The 27,384-nt window shown below is 46.2% G+C and overlaps 1 protein-coding gene across 6 annotated transcripts in view; it reads left to right on the top strand.

Moving 5' to 3' along the window:
- Positions 1 to 27,384, top strand: part of LOC119396806 (glutamine--fructose-6-phosphate aminotransferase [isomerizing] 2) — an 82,067-nt gene that overhangs the window by 16,409 nt on the left and 38,274 nt on the right. For all 6 annotated transcript variants that reach the window (XM_037664193.2, XM_037664178.2, XM_037664155.2 and 3 more), the window contains exons 2-4: positions 17,661 to 17,768; positions 25,855 to 25,944; positions 26,726 to 26,851. In XM_037664193.2, the coding sequence (XP_037520121.1) occupies positions 17,661 to 17,768; positions 25,855 to 25,944; positions 26,726 to 26,851 (324 nt within the window). The remainder of the gene's footprint in view (positions 1 to 17,660; positions 17,769 to 25,854; positions 25,945 to 26,725; positions 26,852 to 27,384) is intronic.

Here is a 27,384-nt window from a genome sequence, read left to right as displayed (position 1 = left end):
CGATTAGTGACTCTATTTGCCTGTAACTTGGGCTGTATGACGGATCGTGTCGCAATTCCATGAGCTCTGCATTTGAAGGTTCTTTTTTTTTTTAATGCCGGAAGCGAAATCGAAGATGCCTGAAATTTTCTTCGCATTTGTGAAGCTGCGCGGAAAGACTACAGACAGTTATTCGAACTTATGTTGTTCATTCGCTATATAGAGGGCTTACACGTGAGTTTAACATCAGCTATAATCAGTGCCGTCATTTCTAATGCAGGTCAAGTTCAGTCAGTATAGAATCCGCAACAAAGGCGCTTTACCACTTGTGTAATCTTCGCATTGCGTCTTTTCACAAAGTGTGTGTGTGTGTGTGTGTGTGTGTGTGTGTGTGTGTGTGTGTGTGTGTGTATATATATATATATATATATATATATATATATATATATATATATATTATATATATATATATATATATATATATATATGTATAAATGTAGCGAGTGAGACGTTCGGCGGCCGGCGTGGCCGTGCCGTTCTCGCTACTTTATTAGAAGGCCCTAGTACAAGCAGAGCGGCAGCGGCTGCCGGCTTCCAGCCTCCAGGAGCGTGAGCACGTTCTTAACTGCTCGCGCCTCGAGCTCCGAGCATGAGCTCCGCGAGAGACGCGGCGCGGTGGTTGGAAAAATGACGATGATGATGACGCTACACACACACACACACACACACACACACACACACACACACACACACACACACACATATATATAATATAAACTTACCTCGATATAACGAAGTCGGTAAAATTGGCAATTCACTTCGTCATATCGAAAGTTCATTAAATTGAAATTGGACTTTTTACGCAAAGTATATAGTCGCCAAAGGCTTCCTTTTTGCACCGGAAATTCTGGAAGAAAGCATGAATAATACGATAGTACAACAAAACTAATGCAAATAACGTGAAAAAAAAATATCAAGTTTCTTGAACCTGAGATCCGGTGACCGCGGCTTGATGCTGCGCTGGCGAAGTCATCTTCTCAGCGGCCGAACGTCACGCATGAACCCGAAATAAATGCAGGTCCCACAACCCACTGCATATGGTAATTGTGGGATAAGCGAAACTATCGCGCCTGTTAATTCTGTCGCCGCATGCTTGCCATCAAAATATCGGGTGTTGTCCGTAGTATTGCGACGCCGGTGCTCTCATGTTCACCGAATCACTTGCTTTCCAGTTGCTTCGATAAAAGCGCAGTGTCGAAAATAGTCGCGCTCCACGAAACCAAAAAGAGCTGCACTCTAAAATCTCATAAAACAAGGCGACAACCGTTTATGATGCACGGCGACGTTTTGTTTGGCGACATCGCGTGCTCACATGTCCGAAGAATCGAGCAAGACCCGGTAAGGCGTCAAGAATTTCGGTCAGCGCTATGCATTCGCTCAACAACAGTCTTATAGAGGGGCCCTGCAACACTTTTTCAGCATGATAAAAAAAAAAAAAAACGCTGCGGAGCGGTAGTCGATGCTCCTGAGAAGTTAGAACACACGCGAGCCAAACATTATAGCGCAGCACGCTGCCTGGAATTCAAAATTCTCAAAGTACGCTAGAAATCCTTCCCTCATCTTTCTGCAAACGATGCCATATATATATACCCAAATGATCGTGCCATGTGCCAAAGCTTCAGGCCATTGGCTGATTCGAGCATCGCGGGCTGCACAGTTACCGCGACCGCCGCGATAGGCCGCCGTGCGCGCGATCACATTGAAAGCAAGCTGAAGGAAAAAAAAAGTGCTCAAGAAAGCAACGTAAACACCAGATAGCGCTCGTCTGGTGTTTATGTTGCTTTCTTGTGTCCCCGTATTTTTTGCGCTACCTGCTCTATGATGAATCATTACAAACTCGCCCAGATTTCCGTTCTAGAAAGAGCTCAGGGCCGTGACGCGCGCGTGACGTAACTGCTTTTCCCCGTGCCATCCCTCCCTGCTTAGCTTCCAGCGCGCTGATCGGGACGATAGAAGAGAGAAAGCAATTACAGCATGCGATTAAACTCCGCTCGTAGTTGACCTATTATAAAAATTTTTGAGGCGGTCGATTCGTGGAGGCAACGAACTCCTTTAATAGAGCCATTCGCATGGGAAAAGTGCTGCAGGGCCCCTTTAAGTCGGCTCTGTCATTGAGCATCCGCATAATACGTCTTTTTTCTCGCCGATCGATATCGTTTATGTCGCGTCGGCGACACAATGTTTTTTGAATGATCGCTGAGAATTAGATAAAAGTTCGTCGCGTTTAGTGCTGCTTGATACGTGTCGCTAACAAAAACACGATATCGGGCGCTAACGCACGGTACGCGCGTCACAGAATACGGAACTGAGCCGCGTCGCGACGGTAGAAAAGTGCGCGCGCCAATGGATGGATGGAACAACTTTATTTCGTCAGAAAACAGTTGGGGACGATTCCGTGTTAGATGGCCATCAACCCAAGGTTGACTGCGACCTGTGTGGCCCACTCCACGACCCTTGTCTGGACGACTGGGTCTGAGTAAAGCCCCTCCATCACGTCTACTGCAGGGGCTTTAGGTCTGAGCTGGTCAACACGGCCTCCCACTGCTCGAGAGAGGGATCAGGTTCCCGCTTGCCACGAATCAGCCGCATGCTCTCCCTCTCTTTGATTGCCATTTCCCCCGAAGCCGCTGCCGGAAAGCGCGCTGCTGCTCTTCGGCGGCGGCTGTCGCGCGATTTGAAAAACGCGTTCGCAAACATCGCGTGTAACTCAACCATATGACCACTGGCCCCAGCAGACGTTTCGATTTATCGCCTTGGTCTACCAATGCGGCAGCGAAACTTCGTTATATTGAATGTGTGTGTGTGTGTGTGTGTGTGTGTGTGTGTGTGTGTGTGTGTGTGTGTGTGTGTGTGTGTGTGTGTGTGTGTGTGTGTGTGTGTGTGTGTGTCTCGCTGTGAGTTGTTCTTACTGCAGTTTGCACCACGCATCACGTAGTACCGGCAGTTTTTCACAACCTGGGAGTGGGGGTGGGGGGGGGGGGGGGTGCACAACCGCGTGAAGCTGACGAGATGAATCTGTATGTTCTCGTACGCTATAATTCTGCGCATGAGGACTCCCTCAATGCTCAGCTTGAGCTCTATCACACATTTTCTATTTCGTGATTTTAGATCGCGGTATTTCGTAAATATTGTCGCGAAAGAAAGCAAACGCGAAGCAATATGGCCGACCTGTGCTCGCAAACGTCGGTCGCCTGCGCTTTCGGGGCTTCGTTTTTCACTGAACTTGACGTCAGTATGCACCAATGAATGTTCCTGTACAGCGGAAAGGTTGAAGTGCGAGCGCGGGTTATTAACCGTTTAATTTGCCGTTTTGCACGATACAGTAGGCGGCGAAAGTCAACGCGACTAGTCCGGTTGACTTTCGGAATTCACTCGCACACTTGCTTCGCGCTGCGGCGTCTGTTTCGTAAAATCGCTGATCCGATCGCCATTGTGAAACGACCTTCGCGAACAAACTTCGCGCTGACCGTGCTTCCTCCACTGGACTTAGTTCCTGCGCACGCGTTCGATACATGTGTTGTCGTAGAACATCGTTCGTTCCTTATTAATTATGTATTATCAGAAGCTGATCGCTATATCCTGCGTATACTGTACATCCAAATCAGGTCTCTCTGCGTACACGCTGTCTCTCGACAAGTTGGTCCGGTCTCTTCGAGCGCTCAATTTTTCTGCATATATGCGTTAGGTCGGTAGCCCTTTAGCAACGTGCGGTGCGCGCTGCTAGAGCCGGCATAACTAAACTGTTATTGAGGGCGGTAACGGAGGTCAGGAGTACTTTAAACATCGTTAACGTGTGCAAGCACGTGTGCCCCGCTATCACCCGCGCATATCTGGCGCCATTTAAGGAAGAACTGTTTAGCACTTGCATGGTGATCAGATTCGTTATCTGTATAGAGATTGCCCGTCACGTGTTGCCGTGTTTACCGCTGGTCTATCGCGGGCGGGTTCGTTACAGACACTCGTTCGCTCATCTTCTTCCTGTGGCTCTGTCATTTGCATGGGACATTTACGCATTTGGCTAAGGTAGTATATATATATATACTTGAATAATAGTAAAACAGGTGGAACAAATACCTGAATTGAACAGTTGAACATCTCTAGATTGGTCTTTAGCACTATTCCATCATTCCCCACCCAGTTCGTATCAAGAACTTTGCTGGGTAGAATCGTGTTCTTTCTTTTTTTTTAAATTTGGTACTGTACAAACATCAAGACCCCCCCCCCCCCCCTTTTTTTTTGCCTTGAGGCATCCATAGTGTGTGTTGAGATGGGGGACCATCCCGCGCCTCAGCCATATGCTCGCGCACGGTGGCGGCCAGCTCGATATCCATGAAGTAAGGCCCAGGGGCATCACGATTCACATCCGGTCATCTCGCGTCTTGCGGCGAGCCTTTGCCCGCAAGCTGCGACCTTCGCAATGTGTTGTAGGTTGGGCCAATGTACCAGCGTTTTTGTTGGCAATCTGTGGAGCCTTCTCTTCCCCGTGTCGGAGAGTTGTGCCCTTTCCTGACCGTCGCTCGTTGAGTATGTCAAACCCACCTCGACGCATGTAATTATACACGTACTTACACAATTTTTTTTTTTTTACATTAGCCGCCGAGGTGGCCCATGTGGATACGGTGCTCGGCTGCAGCCCCGAAAGAGGCGGGTTTGGTCCCGGCCGCGGCGGTCGCATTTCAATGGAGGCGCTCGTTAAAGAACCTCAGGTAGTTGAAATGATCCGGAGCCTCCCCACTACAGCCTCTCACAGACTGAGTCGCTTCGGGATGTTAAACCCATTAAAAGCAACCAAAACAACCTTTCTTTTTACATTAAGTTTGACCGTTTGACATCCCGAAGATGTACGGTGCATGACCACTTGAAACGCCATAGTGGAGGACTCTGAATTAACTTTTACGACATGGGTTGTTTAACGTGGACGCATCCAAAGTAGGTACATACGAACGTTTTCGCATACGAATTGACCCCGTCTCAATGCGGCAGCAAATTCGGGAATCGATCACCTCATGCTCAGCAGCGCATTGCCATAGCCTCTGAAACTCACTGCGGCGCGCATAAGCTTGCTTTATTGCGAAACGTGTATAGTCTCTTACTTATATCCTTGCGAACTGCGCACACATTCGCATACGTCAGTGTAAGAAATTCGCTGCAACTGATCGAGGTATGTGAAAGCTTACGGTCTGCAATGCCTGGGTATGAAAATTTCGAGAAAAAAAAAAGAAACGCGCCGTTACCTAACATGTCAAAACTGAACATAAATTTCGAGATGGTCAGTCCATAAATATAGGAGACTCGTGGTGGCACACGCTTTCTCACCGAGTCGTGAGACGGGCTTTTTTTTTTTTTTTTTTTTTTTAGGGAGGGCAAAGAACTCGTCGTATGCGATGCATTCCGGTTTTTCGCGCTGCATTTCGTAATACTGATAGTACGCGTAAACCTAGCTGTTTAAGAACCACCGCTATCCCTCTCGTTCAGCGGCGTCGAGCAAAGTGTGCGTTACCCTGTCGTCCGCTGTTAAGCGAAATCGCTAATTAGTATGCAACCGCTGTGCCGCGCGCACCCTAAATTCGTAATTAAGATGTGTAGCTCAGTATTTCGTCATTATGTATCGGCTCGGCGTTGTACATCAGATGGTCCAGTTGCAGGTCTTAAGGAACTGAATACTGATGTGTATCTCCTATATCGAAGGGTGCATGGACGTGCCGTACCTTTACATGTCGTCCACTTTCAGAGTACCCGATTGACATTCAAGAGAATACGATGTCAAGGTTTCTTTTGCCCGCTCTGTAAACGATACAAGGGATAAGTGGTGGTGATGGGGAAGCAACTCAGACGCACGTGGACGTAATTCTGAAGCAATCACATAAAATCCACGCGACTGTACAGTCGCACCCTTGTACTGGGTCCCAGCATTGGTCAGAACGTTGTGGAGCGCAGAATGTGTGAATTTTTTTTGTTTTTTTGTTTACTCTCGAAATTATTTTACTCGCATGACCTGAAGTTCAAGCGTGCGCACTTCAGTATTGGCGCATTTAAGCGTATGCAGTGGAATCTTGTTGACACGATCCTCCTGGGAACAGAAGAATAAAACGTATCATCCGAAAACCGCATTATCCAAAGTATGCTCCAAAATGTATTAAAATAGGCGTACTCGGTGACAACTCTACAGCAAAGGCTTGTGTGGCGTTGACAGATAATGCTCCACATGACACATCATGCGGAGCATGCAGCACTCGATGCCACATCTTGTCGCTGCGAACGCACTTTTATTCATCAACGTTTAAAAAGCTCGTCAGTTTTCGCTGATTTTTTTTTTTTCAGTGTCTATAAAAAAAAACGTTGCATGGCTGTGGGCGTGTAACACGTTGTCGTCGGGCTGTTATTTAAGCTAGTACATTATAATCATCGTCGTCATCATCATCAGTTTATTCTAAATCAAGTGCATGGGCGAAGGCCCTTCCCAATGATCTCCAATTTACCCCTTCTTGTGCCGCTTTAATTAAAGCTGATTTCATTTTATTCCTGTGAACTTTTTTATTTCTTCACCTATAAATCGCTGCCGTCCTCGGCTGCGTTTCGCATCCCTATGCGTATCCATTCAGTTGTTTTTACTAATCCAGTTGTCAGTGCTACACATTGCGTGGCCCGCTCGCGTCCATTTTTTTTTTTTTCGCATTATCTCCAGTAGAATATCGGCTACCCCTCGAGATATATCTAATTAGCGCAAAAACGACGGACAAGGCACAGAAACGGACAGGACGCAAGACGTCTAATTAAAAGTTGCGTCCTCTCTGTTTGGTTGCCGTGCCCTTCGTCCATTTTGCGCTAATTGCATACCGTGTTTATTCGAATCTAAGCCGATGTTTTTCTTTTTTCGAAAAAACGATGTGCGAAAGTGGGGGGTCGGCTTAGATTCGAGTATAGATTCGAGTACAATTATTCTTTTTCTGGCCTTGCGAATTTCGGGGGTTGGCTTAGAATTGGGGCCGGCCTAGATTCGAGTAAATACGGTATGTCTCAAGAATTCGTACCGACTAGTACAACTCTCATATCTAATACGGCTACGCTTGTTTCTTCTGATCCACTCTACTGTCTTCTTACATCTTAAGGACACAGGGTTAGGGTAAAATTAAGGGGGAAAAATGAAATTTGGTCTTTTGCTTGTTTGGAATGATAACGCCTTCGTTAACAACATCCAGCGGCCCCACATTTTGCGCGTTTTGATTGAGCCAAAAGGACCAGGTTTTCGAGAACTGACGAGCAGCCAAGGCCCCTTTTGTCAGACCGTGCACAACCTGAGCTTTCTGCCTCACGTAAGCTCTTGAAAAAATCAAAATTCGCAGTTTCTCTGAGCTTAGCAGGTTTATAAAAAAAAGTATTCCGGTTACTTAAAGGCACATGGTGCAGTTTTTTTAACACGCGTGGCGTTTACCGAGTCCACTTGCCTTGTGTGTGTGCGAGACCCGCATGGAGACGGGGTTCTGTGCATTTATTTTGCGTTTAGTTGCGCCTTTGTTTATTTTGTTGTGGCGGCAAAATATATTTGACAAATCAAAGAAACTGTTTAGAAAGCGCAGTATAATTGGACGTCGACACGCTTCGGCTGCTAACAGACACGAGACCGGGAGCACTCGTGCGAGCACTTCAGTAAGATTTGTCCTCATTCTTCGTCGCCGCAAGGACAAAATGTTACCTGTAGTGACAATGGCTACGCTTTGATTGGTGAGGAGCTTCTGCAAACCGTGAGTAACTGCGTCTGCACCGTAGGTCGGCAAACTCACTCATGAGTCGACTTACTCGGACTCAGATCGAGCTGTGAGTCCTAGTCTGAGTGACTCCAGGTCAGTAATATTTTGGTGAGTTTGAGTCCATGTGAACATTTTTTGCCGACCTATGGGACTCCTATCGACTCAGCTTCGGAATTGACATCAGCCTTATCTTATGTCGACTCACGTTTATACTCACGTCTGCTCACACATACTTCAACTTACTAGTGTTCATGTACAAGCTAAACATTTATTAATTATAGGCGTGAGTTACGGATGGGGCAAACTATTTCGCCGAAAGTTCTTGATAAAAATATATCATGCGAATCATCACTTTCAGTACAAATGTCCTTGCTGTATTGCAACCACTGATAACTCGTATTTTAAGGTGCGAGATCAAAATGTGCCAAGTAGAGCACCGATTATGCAAGATATTGATGTTAAAGAACACTGACCTCATAGCCTGAAAAAAAAAAAAAAGGCAACGGACGCATGAGTGGACTCACTCAGACTGACTCAGAATCAGATCGAGCCGTGAGCCTGAGTCTGAGTGAGTCCAAATGAGTAATATTTTGATGAGTTTGAGTCAAGTGAGTCCTGTTCAACGAAATTTTGGTGAGTCTGAGTCAGAGTGAGCCCAAAGGACAAAATATATTTCATGCGTCAGTCTAAGTGAGCTCCACATTTCTTGCCGACCTATGGTCTGCACAGAATGCGGAGGAACTCTGGCACTTGTAGAGAACACAATGGATCGTGTTCCTTGGAATGGAAACCCTCAAAACTGCCACTTTTGAAACCGTTCTAACTTTCAAAAGGCATGCATGGCCCGAGTAAACTTTCTCAACGCCGTTTGGCTTATCACTGAGGCGCAACACTGCGATATGGTTGGGTGAGATCGACTGCCATCGACAGTACAGATATGACAAAACGAGCCAGGAGACCAAGAAAAGAAGCGAAAAGCTGATTCATGTGGTGACCATAGGCGTGCGCAGAGTTCCCCATTAGGGGGGCAAAGGTTCGTCGCAGCGCCCCCCCCCCCCCCACCCTGCTAAGTCAATGTATGGGGCAGATTTCGCCCCCCCCCCCCTTCTTAGGTGACTAGAAGGGTCAATGCACGGGGCAGATTTTGCGCCCCCCTCTTAGGTGATTAGGGGGGGGCGACCGCCCCCCCCCCCCGGCCCCCTGTGCGCACGCCTATGGTGGTGACTATACGCCTAGTGCGCGCCGACGGAAGCGCCATAGGCGGCGAACTCAATCATTGCACTCGGGAAAGCAAGCAGACGGCCGCCGTGGTTTCCTACGTCGTTGTACGTGTTTCCGCGTTGTTCACGTTTCCGTAGTGAAATAAGCAACGTTCGCCGTATATGTGGTGGCCGAAACTTCAAGGGATGTCGAATAACAATTGCTGTGGAGTGGAGTGCTCAAACACCTACAAAAACGCGCCCTACTCACTTACCGCAAGGCCTCCTGAGCAAGAGCGACGGAAGCAATGGATCGCCGCTGTTCGTTGGCAAAGACGAGCCGCTTCGTCATTGTGCGGGTTAACACGTCGCTTCTTGTTCTAATGCTTTCCTTCTGCCATACCGGTGCTCGCTGGATGCACTCAATCATGTTGACACTGGTAGACGACCAAATATCAGCCTGAGCATGCGGGTTCGACCGCCGTGCAGGGCACTTCGCTCAAACGTCTTGTAGTTCGGGCGAGTTGGTCATCCATGAACTTAGCTTGTACTAGCGCGGTACATGTACCACGCTATTACAAGCTAAGTTATTTATTATTTACAGAAACAGAAATGCAGCAATGGTTGACTTCAGAAAGAACAAGAAGTGATTGAGACGTCACTTTTGTAAACAAAACAAAGCGGATGTTCACCACCAGCTGCACCTCATAGCTGGATCTTGTTACGCTGGTCTGCGCGACTCACCTTTGATATTCACCGGCATGACGATTCACTCCACGCGGACGTTCGTTCTCCTCCGCAGTCGGTCATCACATGTCTTCTCGGCGACCCTCTTTAAAACTTGTCACTGTCATCTCTTGATACTTAACTCACAGCACTAGATCATCAAACAACACGTCTTCTGCGGTCGAGCGAACGATGCTATTACTAGAACGACATAACTTCGCCGACTAACTCCTCACTGACTGACTCTGCCCCCGCGCGCTTGCTGCGCTTTCATTGCCTGTATCGGCTCGCGCCTGGGTGGCCTGGGTTCGGGAAGGTGCGTATGATTCGTCTGTGCGTAGCACAGCGAAAGCTAAGGAAAGGGCGAGATCCTCTCACCCATTCGTCTGCGCAATCAGACGGCGCCGCTGGCTCGGCTTTGCTTTCTCGAATATCCCGATCTTTCGCGTTCGTTGGCTGTGTCGGTGGCGTCTTCTGTGGAGAGGGTAAGAGGCGCGCGGGCGCGCTCCCGGCGCCTTTTAAATGCGAAGCATTTCTTAGCGAACTTCTGCGACTTTGACCGTATCTATCTATCTATCTATCTATCTAGCCGCCTACGACTTTGTGCTCTCCTGGTCGCTTGGTTAATCGAATGTGCACCAAAATTGGTATGGCGTAACATGACTATATGACGAACATAAATGACAAGTCATAACATGAAAATGATGACACGAATGTCATGTACAGCATGATTTACATGCTACGCTCATGGTGCGCTGGCGGCCGTTTCGCTAGCTTGATATACACCAAAATTGGTATCTTGTGACGTGTCTGTGTGACGAACATGAATAACACGAGTTAACATGAAAATCATGACACGCATGTCATGTACAGCATGACTTACGTGCCACGCTCATGGTGCGCTGGCGGCCGTTTCGCTAGCTTTATATACACCAAAATTGGTATCTTGCGACGTGACCGTGTGACGAACATAAATAACACGAGTTATCATGAAAATCATGACACGCATGTCATGTACAGCATGACTTACGTGCCACGCTCATGGGGCGCTGGCGGCCGTTTCGCTAGATTGATATGCACCGAAATTGGTATCTTGCGACGTGACCGTGTGACGAACATAAATAACACGAGTTATCATGAAAATCATGACACGCATGTCATGTACAGCATGACTTATGTGCCACGCTCATGGGGCGCTGGCGGCCGTTTCGCTAGATTGATATACACCAATATTGGTCTCTTCCGACGTGATCGTGTGACGAACATAAATAACACGAGTTATCATGAAAATCATGACACGCATGTCATGTACAGCATGACTTACGTGCCACGCTTATGGGGCGCTGGTGGCCGTTTCGCTAGCTAGATCTACCCCGGAATTGGTCTTGCGCGACGTGACTGTGTGACGAACATAAATAACACGAGTTAACATGGAAGTCATGACACACATGTCATGTACAGCATGACTTACGTGCCACGCTCATGGTGCGCTGGCGGCCGTTTCGCTAGCTTTATATACACCAAAATTGGTATCTTGCGACGTGACCGTGTGACGAACATAAATAACACGAGTTATCATGAAAATCATCACACGCATGTCATGTACAGCATGACTTACGTGCCACGCTCATGGGGCGCTGGCGGCCGTTTCGCTAGATTGATATACACCAATATTGGTCTCTTCTGACGTGATCGTGTGACGAACATAAATAACACGAGTTATCATGAAAATCATGACACGCATGTCATGTACAGCATGACTTACGTGCCACGCTCATGGCGCGCTGGTGGCCGTTTCGCTAGCTAGATCTACCCCGGAATTGGTCTTGCGCGACGTGACTGTGTGACGAACATAAATAACACGAGTTAACATGAAAGTCATGACACACATGTCATGTACAGCATGACTTACGTGCCACGCTCATGGTGCGCTGGCGGCCGTTTCTCTAGGTTGATCGACCCCCAAGTTGGTATTGCGCGACGTTACTGTGTGACGAACATAAATAATAGGAGTTAACATGAAAACCATGACACGCATTTTCCTCAATGACATACAAGACGATGTATGCAGCTCTTTGCTGGCTGCTTCGCATTACATCGATTCCCACAATGCGTGGGATCTGCCGGCTTTTTTATACAAACATTTTTTCGATGCGCGCGCCCTGTCGCGCACGAACCGTCGGCGCCAGGCTTTCATGCCGTCGTTCGAAATTGGCGACGTGCGCTTAGTTAAGCGCTCGTTCGTGACAAACATCGTGCACAAGTCCACTTTCGTAGAGGCCCGCGCCTTTCCTGCAGCTGCCAGTACAGAATTAGTTGTCTGGCACCCGCGCGAAGGGGAAATAGCAGCCGCGAACTTCATGCATCTCCTCACAGCAAAGCTGTGCAAAGCGCTGTCGTCTGCTCGGCTTCCCGCACGTACTGTTGGCAGCGCCCGCTAGGTGGCTATTAGTGGCGCCTCTATAGGCGGTGCACAAGGCGTATAGGGCACGTTGCTATTATTTCAATTGTTCAGCTCATCTTTTAGGGGCGAAGCTCCTTATAACATCACCTGGTCGGTCGTCGCTCCGTCCGGCGTTCGCCCGCCGTCGCGTCTCCCGTATCATTCAATAGATGGCGCTGCCCCATAGAGATGCATGCAAACTGCAGTTGGGTGACGATATACTAGATGGCGCTGTCCCGTAGAGATGTGTGCAATGTGGCGGTTGGGTGAATGCACGTTAGATGGCGTTATAGGTGCCGCTGCTCTCAGATTGGCTGCTGCGCCCGTTATCTCTCATTCTCCTTGATCGTCGCCGTACGTGGAGGAGTGCGCTTGCCGGATCGTGCTGCTTGGCGGACCATGGACGACGAGGAGCGCCGGGTGCGGAAGGCCGCTGAGTCTCGTGCTCGTCGACAGGATCCCGAGGTGCGAGCTCGAGGGGCTGCCGCCAAGCGAGCGCAGCAGTATTCAAAGCGGCTTATCGCTTTGATTACTGCTGGGCGAAACCACTGAACATTTCACGGTGTAACCATGATTGCTTCAGGAGCTTCGCCCAAGCTCTTCATCATTCACCCGTGGATATGCTGTAATTTTTTTGAAGAAAACATGGAGTAAACTTGTTTTTCCTCTTTAACTTACAATATCTTGAAATCAGCTTTTTTGTTACGTTTGCCCCATTATCAAAACAACTTGAAAAAACAGATTAATTTTAGCCAGAAGAAACGAAACATCAATACGAAGCTACTGAACTAGAATGGTGTGCGTATGTGGAATAGTTCTTTTTTTTGGCAGTTTTATTTTCAAAATAATGGCAAAAACTACCTGCTTTGCTAAAAAAAATTGTAAATATGTCAACACTTGAAATACAATTGTAATTCTAGTTCAATTGCAAGCAGAGATGCCGAGGAATAAAATGAAACAAACCCGAACGCTTTACATATAGTAGTTAAAGAAGCTTTAAAATACATGGGAGGTATAGGGCCTAACATGTGGCCTTAATGCTACGCTTATCATTTCCCGTACCATCACATGCTGTGCGGTTCTCAACTTCTCGAGTTTCGTTATTCTCCACGTTTATGTCCCATACGTTAGTACTCGCAGTGCATTGGCGTAGCCGAGGGGTGGGGGGTCAATCCCTTTCCCCCCGTAAATTTTCACTTTTCCATGCGCCTGTATACACGCACGCATGAAAAACGTACACACGAACACAATTTGATTCCCCCCAGCCCCCCTAAAAAAAGTTCTGGCTACGCCCCTGTCGCAGTGTGTAAACGGTTGTACGCTTTCGGCTTAGGGACAGCGATAAGTTGCCGGGCAAAGTGGCCGCATGAGTTGTCGGCCACTTTCATTAAAATTGCTAATAACATTGCTCTGCTTAACTTTTTACTGCATAAAGTTTGGTTTACAGTTTCCTTTTGTCTGTTTTGATGCTGCCGCCTGTGTTTTACTGCTGATTCTATTCCTTTGACGTCATAATTCCGTTTGTCTCCGAGTTTCTTTTTGTTATCAGCCTTGTAGCTCAGCAAGTTCTATTTTGCAATCAGCTAGTGCACTGGAATATAAAGCTATACGGGTTTCAGAAATACCTACTAAACGCCCACTTCTGTTGTCGTGTATTAAATTTGAGCTGAAAGCGCGGCAGCATTAACTGTGTGAAGAGGTCGTGTATGGGACGTTGGCCGGGAAGAAAAAAAAAAGAACACCTCTTATATTCCGAAAAGCTTATTATGCAGAATTGTATCGACGAGATTCAACTGTGTTATGCATGCTTTTAAGCTGTGTACTAAAGGGTGGCGAGAAAATTAATGTTCAAGCAGCTGATAAGGCGCGCTTCGTAGGGCTTCGACTGAAGCTGCACGTACGGTGACCGTAAGGCAGATTTTACTGCGAGAAGGAGCTAAATGTGTCCGAGAGCACCCTTGTTTTATTCTCTGTCCCGTAAACTCAAAATCATAGGTCTGCAAAAAATGTGTAGCTCACTCAGTCTCGCTCATGAAACATATATTGCCTTTAGGGGTCACTCGGGCTCAGGCTCACCAAAATTTTCCTCTTTCGGACTCGCATGGTCTCACTGGAATTTTTTTCAACCGGACTCACTCGGACTCAGATTGACCAAAATATTGCTCCCTTGGACTCACTCAGACTCACGGCTCGATCTGAGTCTGAGTGAGCCGACTCATGAGTCCGTTAGCGTATAATTAACTTGTTCGACCAGAGTGTCAATGCTTTTTAACATCAATATCTCATATTACTGGTGTTCTACTTGGCGCGTCAAATACGAGTTATCAATGGTTACAGGACATTTTTATCGTAAGGACATTTTTATAGAAAGAGATGACTCCCACGGGATATTTTATCGAGAACTTCCCATGAAAGATTTTGCCAGAGGGAGGTCAAACCCCTCTCCCCTCGCCCCCCTCCGTAACTCACACCTCTGATCAATAAATATTGAGGTGGCGTATGAACGTTAGTGCCTTGAAGTATGTGTGAGTAGACGATAGTATAAACGTGAGTCATCATAAGGCTGATAGTAATGCTGAAGTTGAGTAGATAGGACCATAAGTCGGCAAAAAAATGTGGAGCTCACTCAGACTCACTCATCAAATATATTTTGCCCTTAGGGCTCACTCGGACTTAGACTTACCAAAATTTTCCTCTTTCGGACTCACTGAAAATCTTCTCAACCGGACTCACTCGGACTCAAACTGACTAAAATATTGCTCGCTTGGACTCACTCTGACTCAGACTCAAGGCTCGATCTTGAGTCTGAGTGAGCCGACTCATGAGTCCGTTAGCGTATAATTAACTTTTTCGACCAGTGTCAATGCTTTTTAACATCAATATATCATATTACTGATGTTCTACTTGGCGCGTTTTGATGTCATACTTCCAAATACGAGTTATCAATGGTTACAGGACATTTTTATCTTAAGGACATTTTAATGGAAAGAGATGACTCACACAGGATATTTTATTGAGAACTTCCCATGAAAGATTTTGCCAGAGGAAGGTCAAACCCCTCTCCCCTCGCCCCCCTCCGTAACTCACACCTCTGATCAATAAATATTGAGGTGGCGCATGAACGTTAGCGCCTTGAAGTATGTGCGAGTTAAATGTGAGTCATCATAAGGCTGATAGTAATGCTGAAGTTGAGTAGGTAGGACCATAAGTCTGCAAAAAAATGTGGAGCTCACTCAGACTCACTCATCAAATATATTTTGCCCTTAGGGCTCACTCGGACTTAGACTCACCAAAATTTTCCTCTTTCGAACTCACTTGGACTCACACTCACTGAAATTTTTATTAACCGGACTCACTCAGACTCACGAAAATATTACTCAGCCTGACTCACTCAGACTCACGGCTCACTGAGTCGACTCATGAGTGACTTTGCCGACCTATATGCTCGAAGTTATAATGGCGTGCAAGTTTTAATTTCCATTTGATTTTTTACTTTGCGTTTTTAACTTTGCGTGTTTTTACATTGCATATTTCGATAGCTTGCTTTCGGGATGAAAAAAAATGATGACTATACAGGGTGCCCCAGCTACCTCTAACCAAAGTTAAAAAATATGCTGACGCACTCTATGACGACGCGACCAAAAATGTATGTTGCTGGCTATTGCATGGAGTAAGTCACACTATTTTTTTTCTTAACTGCCTAATTATGCATTTATAATTAGCTGGTTTTTGCAGGAACGAAGCTGGGCATAAAATTACAATGAGCAATTTGTAGATCTGTTAGAAAATTTCTAATCGGACATTTTGCAAAGGTTCGATATTTTAAGTATTAGTGTTTTTCTGCTTACTACAGATGCCTGTGAAATGCAAAAAAAAAAAAAAGAACAGCACGTGACATGCCCGCTTGCGCGCCAGGCGCGCCGTGATTGCAGTGCTCCAACGTTCCGCGTGCAAACGACCATAATATATTTGGCCAGGTGGGCTGCCTCCAGTACATCGACGACGGTGGTGGCTGTACGATGACGCAAGTTTCGCTAGCGGCAACACAAGCGATAACCGCTGCGTCGGCTTATCGCTTTCATGAACCGACGCGAGGAAAGCGTTTGTACGCGGAACATTATGGAGCACGGCAATCACCGCGCGCACAGGCGCGCGAGCGGGCATATGTATTTCGCGGACATCTGAAGTTAGAAAATTTCTAATCGGACGTTTTGCAAACAGGTCTACAATTTTCTCATTGGAATTTTTTGGTCAGTTTTGTTAAATCAGTTAGTTAACGTGCCTAATTAGGCAATTAAACAGAAACCAATAAATAGTGACTTACTCCATGCAATAGTCAGCAACATGCATTTGGTCGCGTCTTCATAGAGTGCGTCAGAATATTTTTAAACTCTCGCTAAAGATAGCTGGGGCACCTTGTATAGCGTTGCTTGATCATGCCAGACTCTATAGCAAATCAATGAATGGTGTTAAAGTTCGTGCACGTTCGCGTTTAAACGCGCTTAGTATGGCAGTTACTGAAGGACTAAAAGACGGCGACAGTTGGTATAGTGTGCACCACGTGCGTCCACTTGTTCTTTCTTCGTCGTCGTTTAGTCCTTTTACAGTATAATTAACTGCCATACTAAGCGCACTTCAACATGAATGTCATACTCTGCCTGCAGGGGCGTAGCCAGAAATTTTTTTCGGGGGGGGTTCAACCATACTTTATGTATGTTCGTGCGTGCGTTTGTATGTGTGCGTGCCTATATGCGCAAGCAAAACTCAAAATTTTCGGGGAGGGTTTGAACCCCCCCACCCCCCCCCAACCCCCCCCCCCCCCCCTTGGCTACGCCCCTGTCTGCCTGGCCCCCGTTCGTGTCGATTGCGTACGATTACTGACCGCAGCGTATGTGTTAATTCAATAATTCCATTAAGGAAAGCAACGGCTATAACGGGAAGCGAAATATTTTTGTTAAATTTCGCTTCCCGAGCAGGTGGTCAATGATTCGTCTGCCGCGTAACCTGTCTAGATCTAATAGAATCCATCACCAATGGCTTTTCGGGAAGAGATATGTCCTATACTCGGTTCGCATGCCCCTGAATTGATGCTCCATCTCGTGGTTTGGGTGAATCGTCCCAAGTCTTTGGTTAGGTTGCCTTAGGGAAGTAACACGAGTCCTTGCTCAATATACCGGCTGCGAGCCTATAACTTAAATTATACGCTATTCGGCCTCCGTTATATTCCCATTGGCATAGGCGTGCGCACAGGGGGGGCGGCCGCCCCCTCTAATCATCTAAGAGGGGGGCGCAAAATCTGCCCCGTACATTGACCCTTCTAGTCGCCTTAGAGAGGGGGGGGGGGGAAGCGCGAAAGGTGCCTCATACATGGACCTAGTAGGGTGGGGTGGCGCTGCGGTGAACCTTCGCCCCCCCACCCCTAATGGGGAACCCTGCGCACGCCTATGCCCATTGGCGTTCCGCGTGCTTCAACTGTTTGACACTCGGCGCTTCTATTCGTTACAGGAATTTTTGCCTATCTGAATTACCTCGAACCGAAGACGCGACGAGAAATCTTGGAATGTCTCATCAAGGGCCTTCAGCGACTGGAGTACAGGGGCTACGATTCTGCTGGTGAGTTCGGATAACAAAACATATTGGCTTAGCAGCCGAGTGAAGCCTTGCCTTTGCCGTTTTGTTCTTTCGGGTGTGGTCTAGCTGACCATGAATGCATGTGGCGCTGGAATCTCCGCGCTGCTGTAGAATTCACTGAACGCCGTTAAGGAGACTTCAGTGCCGCTGTAACATTTTTATCCTTTTTTTTTTCAGTGTGTTTAGAATTATTTCGGAACAGTCAGACAGGAACTCGCGTCCCTGCCTGGGACGATCCCGAAGACAGTGGAGCCTCACACAACGGGCTAAATGGCGCGGTGGTTGCTTCGTGCTCAACCTGTGGCGTCGCGGTGGGGATCCAGTGTTCTCGAATTCTTCCCGTGGTGCCACTGCTGTTCCAGTAGGACGCTATTGTTATGCTGCACCAGGGGCGTAGCCAGAAATTTTTTTCGGGGGGGGGGGGGGTTCAACCATACATTATGTATATGTTCGTGCGTGTGTTTGTATGTGTGCATGTATATATATGCAAGCAAAATTGAAAAATTTCGGGGGGGTTTGAACCCCCCCAAGCTACGCCCCTGTGCTGCACCTCTGGTCGAAGGCGCCGCACGGAGTTCCTGTAGCTAGTCATGAAAAAGTACCTGTTGGTTCTTGCATATGGGCAAGGCACAGCTAGTGTGGGGAGCCTACATGCAAAATAGCGCTTGCATTTAGGCTCCCTGGAGCGCTGGTAGGGGAACCCCGAGTGCAACATAGTGTCACAGATAGATTCCCCAATGCGTTCTAAACACATTCGGATATCAACCGGAATTGTTTCTCCATTAGTTTTAGAGCGCAGCGTTTTCAGCGCACCGCCCCACGCCGGCCGGAGCTATGACCATGCCGCATCGGGGACGGCGAGCCAGAGAACATATATCAGGGGGGCCGTACCCAAGAATTTTTTTCGGGGGGTGTTTGTGTGCAGAACGGCTAACTTTGACAACTGGTGGTCGCTGTGAAGGCGTGCAAGTATTTTAGGGTCAGCCGAAAAGTTAAATCACGAAAAAATTTCAGGGGGTGTTAGAGCCGCCCCCCCCCTTCCCCCCAGTTACGGCCCCGACACATATGCGTGAGCTGAAAAAAAGAAAAACATGGACGCGCTACACTGCAACCGGCTGGAACAGAGCTGACAGCGCGCGTTGCCAAAGCAACCGTCTGGCGTATGCACAGAAATCCGCTGAAAGGAACACGACCGCAGGACGCTCCCTCCCGCTTCGTTATCCGCCCGATGAAGACTGGGACAAACCGTCGACACAGCCCGGCGCGTGTGGTGTAAAATATGAGCGGTGGTATTCACGAGCCGGCGACGTGGCAACGCGTCTGACGGGGTCAGACACGCCGGTTTCGACGCCGCTTTCTGGCCATCGTGTCGCAGCGGAGCCCAAGGAATGCACGCGCCTGCGTTACATCGGAGGGTGTTTCAAGAAATGTGTCCAAAAATCCTCATAAATTTGGGAAATGCGATATTTGTTCCATGCCTTCACAATTAAGTTAACTGAGATTACTTTTTAATTAGTGGAGTTAAGCGGTTATGTCAAATGGGAGAACTGTGAAGGCCTTCATGCGAAAAACTCATTGGAGCTTTGAGGTTTCGAAAAAGCGGCCTCTAGAAATAATTGCGAAGTAATGAAATTCAAGCAAATTCAGCGGCGAAACCGAAACGCGGAAGAGTGAACTGCTATGTTCTTCTGAGAGGCGAAGAAAATGCAGACTCCCCCAGATGAAGCTGCGGCGTGGTGGCCGGCCGCGCTGCGCAGCTCATACTCAGACCCCCGAGGTTAACTATGGACCATCCAGCAATAAGCCCGTGAGGCGGCGAGGAGACAGGGTCTCCGGTCATTCTGGGGGGGGGGGGGGGGGGGGTCAGTGGTGGCAGTAGCTGTGAATCGCGCCCACACGCTTGCTGTGACTATCGCCAGATCACGCTCAAATCTTGCATTAGAGGGTATTGTAATGATCGGTGAATATTTTTTTTTTCTTATAAAAACTGGTGTTGTGTAACATATAGTACATGCACAAATCATCTTGAAGAGCTTGGTACATGGCATTGGTGCAAGCAGGGCTGGGCAAAGATACTTTGAAATTGTATCGCGATACGATACAAGATACTCGGGCAAGTAGTATTTTAGATACAGATACAAGATACTCGCGGAATAATTGTATTGTAGCGAAGCCTTTAATGAGTAATGGGTTGCGCTCTCTATAGCCTTCTAGTGGGTCGTCCCCTTTGGCTCTTCGCGCTCGCGCTCTGAGTGCGTGTTTGTGCCTTGACTGTCGCCATTGCATATCGCCGCCGACTACCGTCCAATAAACGCCTCAACAAATTGGTGGAGAGTGCTGTGCTCCTATTCGATGCCCCTGGAGCTGAGATCCCGTACCCTACCAACTACCATGCCTCAAGACGCTGCTCAGCAAACGTCTCCTTCCACAACGACCGCATGCCCCGGTGTCCCCCGCATCCGCGACCCTCCTATCTTCACCGGCGCGGATGGGACCGATGTTGAGGACTGGCTTGCGATGTACGAGCGTGTGAGCGTACCAAACAAATGGGACGAGGCAGGTAAACTCAGCAACCTGGTTTTCTACCTGGCGGGTGTGGCAGGCCTGTGGTACAACAACCACACCACCGAGTTCCCCACGTGGTCTGCTTTCAAGACCGCCATCATCGATGTATTTGGCCGCCCTGCCGTTCGTAAACTGCAAGCCGAACAACGTTTACGTGAACGAGCTCAGCAGACCGGTGAGTCTTTTACGAGCTACATAGAAGACGTCCTGGACTTGTGCAAGAAGGCCAACGCGGCCATGCCTGAGTCTGACAAGATCCGCCACGTTCTGAAAGGCATCGACGACGATGCCTTCACTATGCTGCTCGCCAAGAACCCTCGTACTGTGGCCGAGGTGATCACGCTCTGCCAAAGCTACGAGGAACTGCGCCGGCAGCGACTGCTGACCCGTCGACCTCCATCACGCGACGCCGATCTCGCAGGCTTGTCGGCCATTTCTGATCAGTCCGCCTTGCCCGATACGATACTTCCCAATTGTATCTTAAGATGCTTCGATACATTTGCAAATTTGCTGTTATAGATCTATATAATGAAGCAGCAAAGGCCTATGTAGAAATGTGTTTACTTGAAAATTTCTTAACTGCGACCAGCTTTGTTTAATTTTAACAAAATACCTGTTTGTATCGCAAGATACAAACTTTCTTGCTCAAGGCGTATTAGTTTCATTTCTAAACGACTTATTGGGATTCGTTTGGCTGCTTAACATGAGAGCTCTTTAACTGCTGCGCTGTGAGTTGTTTTTGCTTCACACTTCTGTAGTTTATTGGTGTCGCTGCTCTACTTGGCGACCAGCTGGCTGGTTACCATCTACTTGCAAGTGCCTCCGCGCGATGGCGCAAATACCTCTGCGCAGTCCTACCTTGTCTGCAAGCGTACTGTTTTCGTAATACCGCATCCACCGACAGGTGTACAGCAGCAACAACGTTGGTAGCGTTGTTTGTGACGCATCGTGTAAAGATGATAAACTACATAGTCGGTGCTCACAATTAATTGAGGACACAAAACTGCAATGATTTTTCATATTTTACTTATCTGCTGGCGTAAAGCGTTCGTTAGCAACATATTCACTAACGTGCCATCTTTTACCATTTGTTCTCCGAAAGAACCTGAGCCGCCAGGAAACGTCTCAGACGTATTCTAGCGGCACAAAACGCCGCAGGTTATCACTGCTATTCACACTATTGCCACTTCTAGCTCTGCTTACCTGCGGATTTGTAACAATAACAATACTTTAAGGTGACCTAGAGAAGGAAAACGCATATATTTAAGTCACATAGCAAGGTGGTTCCGTATTAAACAATCAAAGCGAATAAGTATACAGGGTGTTTCACGTTAGTAGAACCTAATATTAAAAAAAACAAGTGGTTAACCACCGCTGAATGAAATAAAAGGTATTTGGTTTGCCGTCATGTGGCACTCGTTATGGTATGTTTTGTACGAAGCTTAACAGGTTAATAGAAGAGCGATAATGCTTTTAAAGCCTTCGGTGCTGACGACGGACTCGGCCATCGTCAGAGACAGACTCTGAGCAGTGTCATATTTTCGTTTCCTTTTTTTTGCCCCTCTCTTTTTGTTGCTTTTCTTGCTCTCCTTTTTTTTGTAGCATCTCTCTTCTATCATCTTTTATCTCCCTTACCCCTTCCCCCAGCACAGGGTAGCTAGCCAGTCTAAGAACTGGCTAACCTCCCTGTCTTTCCGCTTGTTTCTTCCTTCCTTCCTTAACTGGTTAATTAAATAAGGTCAATTATGCGACATTGCGACATTTTTAATATTCACTGTAGGGCCAACTGCGCTTCGACCCATCGTAGAGTGAATTTAAAAACTACCAACCCAATTTTTTTTGGCGGCGTACATGCTGCGTAATGAATATTTTCGGGCTTTTAGAGAAAGCCCGTGAAAATATTAAATCAAGCCACGTTCGCAGACAGTTAAAAAATAAGAATAAAGCAGAGAACGTATTTTAGCAGCAGGTTTCAAAAGACATATTACATAAACAGACGGGCGAAAAATTATGCAGAGGACAAGGTAATGTATGGGGTGCAAACGGAAGACAGCAAGGAATGCACTTGTGCTAACAATCAAATTATCATTAAAAGAACTTCTCGAATAATTTAGCAGGAAGAACAAAAACACAGCACTTCAGAATATTTCCTGTTACGTAAATGCTGGTTCTATTACATCTAACGTCAGCACCGTTAGTGGGACGGTTGTTAGAATCTCCTTTGCATGCAAGTCAATCTCGTCGTACTATGCAAGTCAAGTTTGCATCCACAAGATCTTTCAAATCGCTGATGTGTGAAAGGCGCGAGATTCAAAGCAGCCCCATTTTTGCAGTCTTGAGACATTGCAACGAAGGATCACACAAGACAAACTTCGATAGTGACAGTATAGCGGCATCAGAATTTGCGCAAAAGACGCCGCACACATTGGGAGTACGCAGCAGAGTGCAGGGTCTATGAACAAGTGTCATCACATCAACACAACTAAAAATAAAGAAAGCATCGAGAAAACAAAAGGTCGACATTGCGTAGACGTTCGCGCGCTTGGTTTTGTCCAAATGGCTCGAGAGCCATCACGTCACTCTGCTCCACCAATGGGGACGCGTATACCTAATCACCTGCCCTCGCTGGAGCACTCTGGCGGAAAGATAAAAGAATGTCACAATTGTTTTGTTTTCTTCTGGTGGCATTATGGGCAGTAGTATCAGCTTAGGAAGCGGAGTTCAGCCAACGTTTATTGTTTTGCACGGTGCTGTTTCTATAGCAGTATCTTGTATCTTAAGATACACGATACATTGCTGAATGTATCGGAAATACAGATACAGATACTCGTTTTGCAAGACTTATCGCGATACAGATACAAGATACCCAAAGAGTATCTAAGATAGTATCGAAGATATATGTATCTTCGATACTGCCCAGCACTGGGTGCAAGTTAAGTATACATTCATTTGTGGCGGATTGGTTTGATCATTGGGCTGCTGTGCTGGGACTTTGCATGTAACTGCTAATGCCGCCCCCTTGCCAAATAGCTTTCACATAGAAAAAAACAGAAACATTCCCAATGGTGGCATGAAATATGTGCCTCAGATCCCCAGCGCAATTTCAGCCCTATTCCAACTATTATACCACAATATGATGCATACATCTCTTCTTCCAACACCAATCAGCTTTGAGGCATTTTGTATGTACATCACTTCTTGCATAGCATATGTGCGACAAACAACCGACATCTTAGGTTTCTTGGGCTTAACTTTCTCTTGTGTGCGTGCATGCGTGTGTGTGTGTGTGTGAGAGAGTGAGAGCTCTTCATCAAGACACGAGCAGCAGCAGTCAGCAGAGTCCCGGAGACTCCAAAGAGAGCTAGATCGAGAAGCTTGACATTTTCATGGCTAGTTGCAATATATGGTTCATACAAGTTTTTAAACTTTGTCTGTGACAAGGGGCATAATTGTAGCCTTTCAGTTCAGTTACTTGAAACGGCAGAGAATACTTGCACAAGAAACAGGATTGAAATGTGTAATTGGCTAATTAACAAAAGTTGATAACTTTCCAATTTGACATATTATGGCACATATTGCTATATTTGTGAGCTTGCAAGGCATATCGACTCGGAATTAATCTGAGGGTGGCACAGACATTGTAATATGTACCATTAAACTTGGGGTAAAAGTGCACCAGTGTTCTGTTTACTTTTTTTTTTTTGAAAAAATGCTGTTTTCTTAAAAGCTAAAAAGTAACTGGAACACTCGTGTATTTCAACACACACTTTGGGAATGGTATCTCGAAACTGGAGTCATCCCTAAAATTTGTCCCAAGTGGATGCACCTTGTGAACTTGTAAGCTACAAATCATAAATTACTCTGTGCCGAAATGTAATTAATTAAAAGGAATAACTTTTGTTGATTGGCAGATTATGTTTAGATTTCTCGTGCAAATAATGCCTGTCACTGACTAATCGAGCTCAAGGATTACAATCATGCCATCCATCACAGGCGATTGTGCGTTGTGAGTGAAGTTCACTCCTTGAATATGTCCGTCTGAGACAGATTCTTGTCCCGACAGGGGTTTCTTAACCCTCTGTAGATTCGCCTATATTTTTGACCTAATGATATAAAACCTGGATGTGGTATGTAACATATAAACCGGATAGAAATAGTATAAGACAAATTTAATCAAAACCAAGGCAGTACTTTACTGAAAAAAAGTGGGACACTTAATTATGTCCCAGTGACTCATGAGCGATTTCAAAAGTGGGAAATCACTGTCCCACTGACTCACGAAGGCACCATCTTGCAATCACATCACCGGGTATTTAGGTTGAAACAGCCGAAACAAGTGGCGCAGAGGAGCAATTCTCAAATTGTGCAGAGGAACATTTTATGCACCTCATTTCCAACAGTAGAACACCACCTACAGTTTCGCCTATTATAAGCCTTCACAGGGCTGGGGTCTGTCCCTGTAAACCTTGCTGCACTGCATGTGCCAACCATTTTTTGCCGATTTTGTTGTGCTTTCTTTCGCGGTTGAAATGGTTGAGTACTGATGTCGTCCCTGAACATCTGCCCACTTTTCAAGAGGTATACGGCATCAAGAAAAATATTGCAATGCACCATTATCCACAGTGAGGCTTACGAAGAATATGTCAGTTTCGCAGAGGGTGTAGTGTTTCGATGCATGTGTCATGTCGAGTTACTGCACAAGTTTACGAAAACACATGATGACTGGGGTCTAAAATCGCCTCTCTAGAAAACAAAAAAAAAGTGAAAATTATCTGGCACTTTGAATGGCAGATCTTTTTATCTGAACGAGAGGAAAATTCAGAACCTTTCATAGAAAATGGAACAAATTTCAATGGCATACTGGCAGTACGGCCACCTTTCAGTGGTGAGGTATGACAATTTTTCTCACGCTTACAAAGGACTTGGGTAGGATAGCAACAATATTGCGTTACGCTAATCGCAACAAGTGATGTTCGAGAAAAATTTTCTGCAGAAGGAAAAGGGGGACGCATGTGTCCCACTGATGCACAAAGGGTTAAAGAAAGTCTCTGGAAGTGACTGCTCTCATGGACAAAAGCATAATACTCGCGCATGCAGTCACAATAAGTGATTACTTTTGCTTTGGCCAAGCACTGGCATGCGTGCTGTCAACCTCATCTGGCGGATGAGGGGAGGTTATCAAGTCGATTCATTATTCTTGTTCCCTGTTCAAACAAAGGTTCCTTATTTTATGATACAAACTGTAAGTGCTACCTGGGACTGCTTGTGAGAACTCTGCTGTCCTGTTTCTTTATTCCAGCTTCCAATCATTGCTGTCACGAGAGCGAGACATGAGGTCAATGGTGAATAAAGAGATCAAAACAAAAAATTGTATCAACATGCACCTGAGTTGGTTCTGCCTGAATTTGTTAAAGTGGGATTTCAGTTGTAATCTGTTAATTTATGTCAACATTATTCCAATCCAGTCTTGTTTGTGAGCTTTGTTCTTTTTATTACCCCACAGGTATTGCCTTTGACCGAGACCCTCTGGGGAATGAAATTTCCATAATTCGTAAAATTGGAAAAGTTAAGGTGCTTGAGGACTCTCTATGGCGTGAGTGCAATAATTTTTTATTCATTATGAGTGATGAAGTGCCCACAAGCTCTATTCTCTTTACTTCTTGCACAGCTTCACCACCAGGAATATACATTGCTGCCTATTCGGCATCGCATTATTCCAGTGCTCTTTTGTGTACTATATCTTCATCACTTATGCTGATGCATGAATATTTTAAGAGCATATGGAAAAATGCTATAATCTTGCAAACAGTTATGGATGCAACAGGTATGGATGCAAGTCTGCCAGTAGGACACTGGTTCCCACAAATAAGCACTGGCAGCCAGCATGCATATCTTGACTCTTTTGCTGTGAAATTATAAATAATAGTACTTTTTCTTGCCAAATTTTGATTGTTTTGTGCTAACTATGCATGCAGCCATACCTATGTTCAAGGGGTGCAGACAAAAGCACTCTGAGGGCATTGCTTGTTCATATATCATACATGGGGTACAGTGAAAGAAAGAAAAAAGGGTTGCAAAAAAATTTGAACTGTGAAAAATACAGTAACAGCTGCAGGCAATAAAAATGTTGCTCTTCGTCAATATTTTAAAGTTGTTTTAATATGTTTCTTTTAAAATACCAAACACATTGGTTAAATCTGATGGTCAATCCCCCACTGGTACACATCTCATAATCTTTAACTTAGTAGCTTTAGGCTGTAAATCCATGATTCCCCAGGTTGCCATCAGCATTTGATTGCCTGCCTTTGAGAGAATCTGCAGATTGTCTGTAATTTCTCTGGTACTATTTCTCAAAGAGCTGCATCAATTTGCAGAAAAGGAAGACCTTGACATGGACCATGAGCACATTACGCACGTTGGCGTTGCCCATACGCGTTGGGCAACCCATGGTGCTCCCAGTGACCTAAACAGCCATCCGCACCGTTCAGACCCTGAAAATGGTAGGTGCATCGGCATAAATTTTTGCACTGCTACTTCCTACATATTTATGAATGCCACTTATAACTGAAGAAGCCAAAAGGGCAGCAGCAGGTATTCCCCATGTTCGTTTTTTTTTTTACGGTGCATGTGTTTTATAAAAATGCTATGACAGTTAGGCACCTGTTGTCTTCGCACCCAAACTCTACAGTGAGGCAGAAATACTTTGCTGCTGCTAAAGTTTCATTGCAAAAACTATAATTAACAAAACCTTGTTAACTTTATCAAAACTGTGAGCGCAGTTGTTTGTATGGGAAAGTTATGGGGTGGGACAATTGATGGCATACCCATTTTTTTTAGAATTAAATAAATTGCATGTAATTTGAGATATTTGATCATTGAATTTCCATTGAAAGCACAGCTATGTGTCTGAAGTGGAAATTAATAACATCCACCTAAACAGTATGTTCAACTGCAACTAGGTAAAAACTATTGGAATGCTGCAGTGGACGTCACATATGCTTCATCTGCACTTTGCGCTACAATGACACATAAA

Source organism: Rhipicephalus sanguineus, chromosome 1, assembly GCF_013339695.2.
Source record: "Rhipicephalus sanguineus isolate Rsan-2018 chromosome 1, BIME_Rsan_1.4, whole genome shotgun sequence".
Taxonomy (NCBI): Eukaryota; Metazoa; Arthropoda; class Arachnida; order Ixodida; family Ixodidae; genus Rhipicephalus; species Rhipicephalus sanguineus.
Note: the sequence above shows the minus strand (reverse complement) of the source record. Positions and strands in the feature narration are given on the sequence as shown.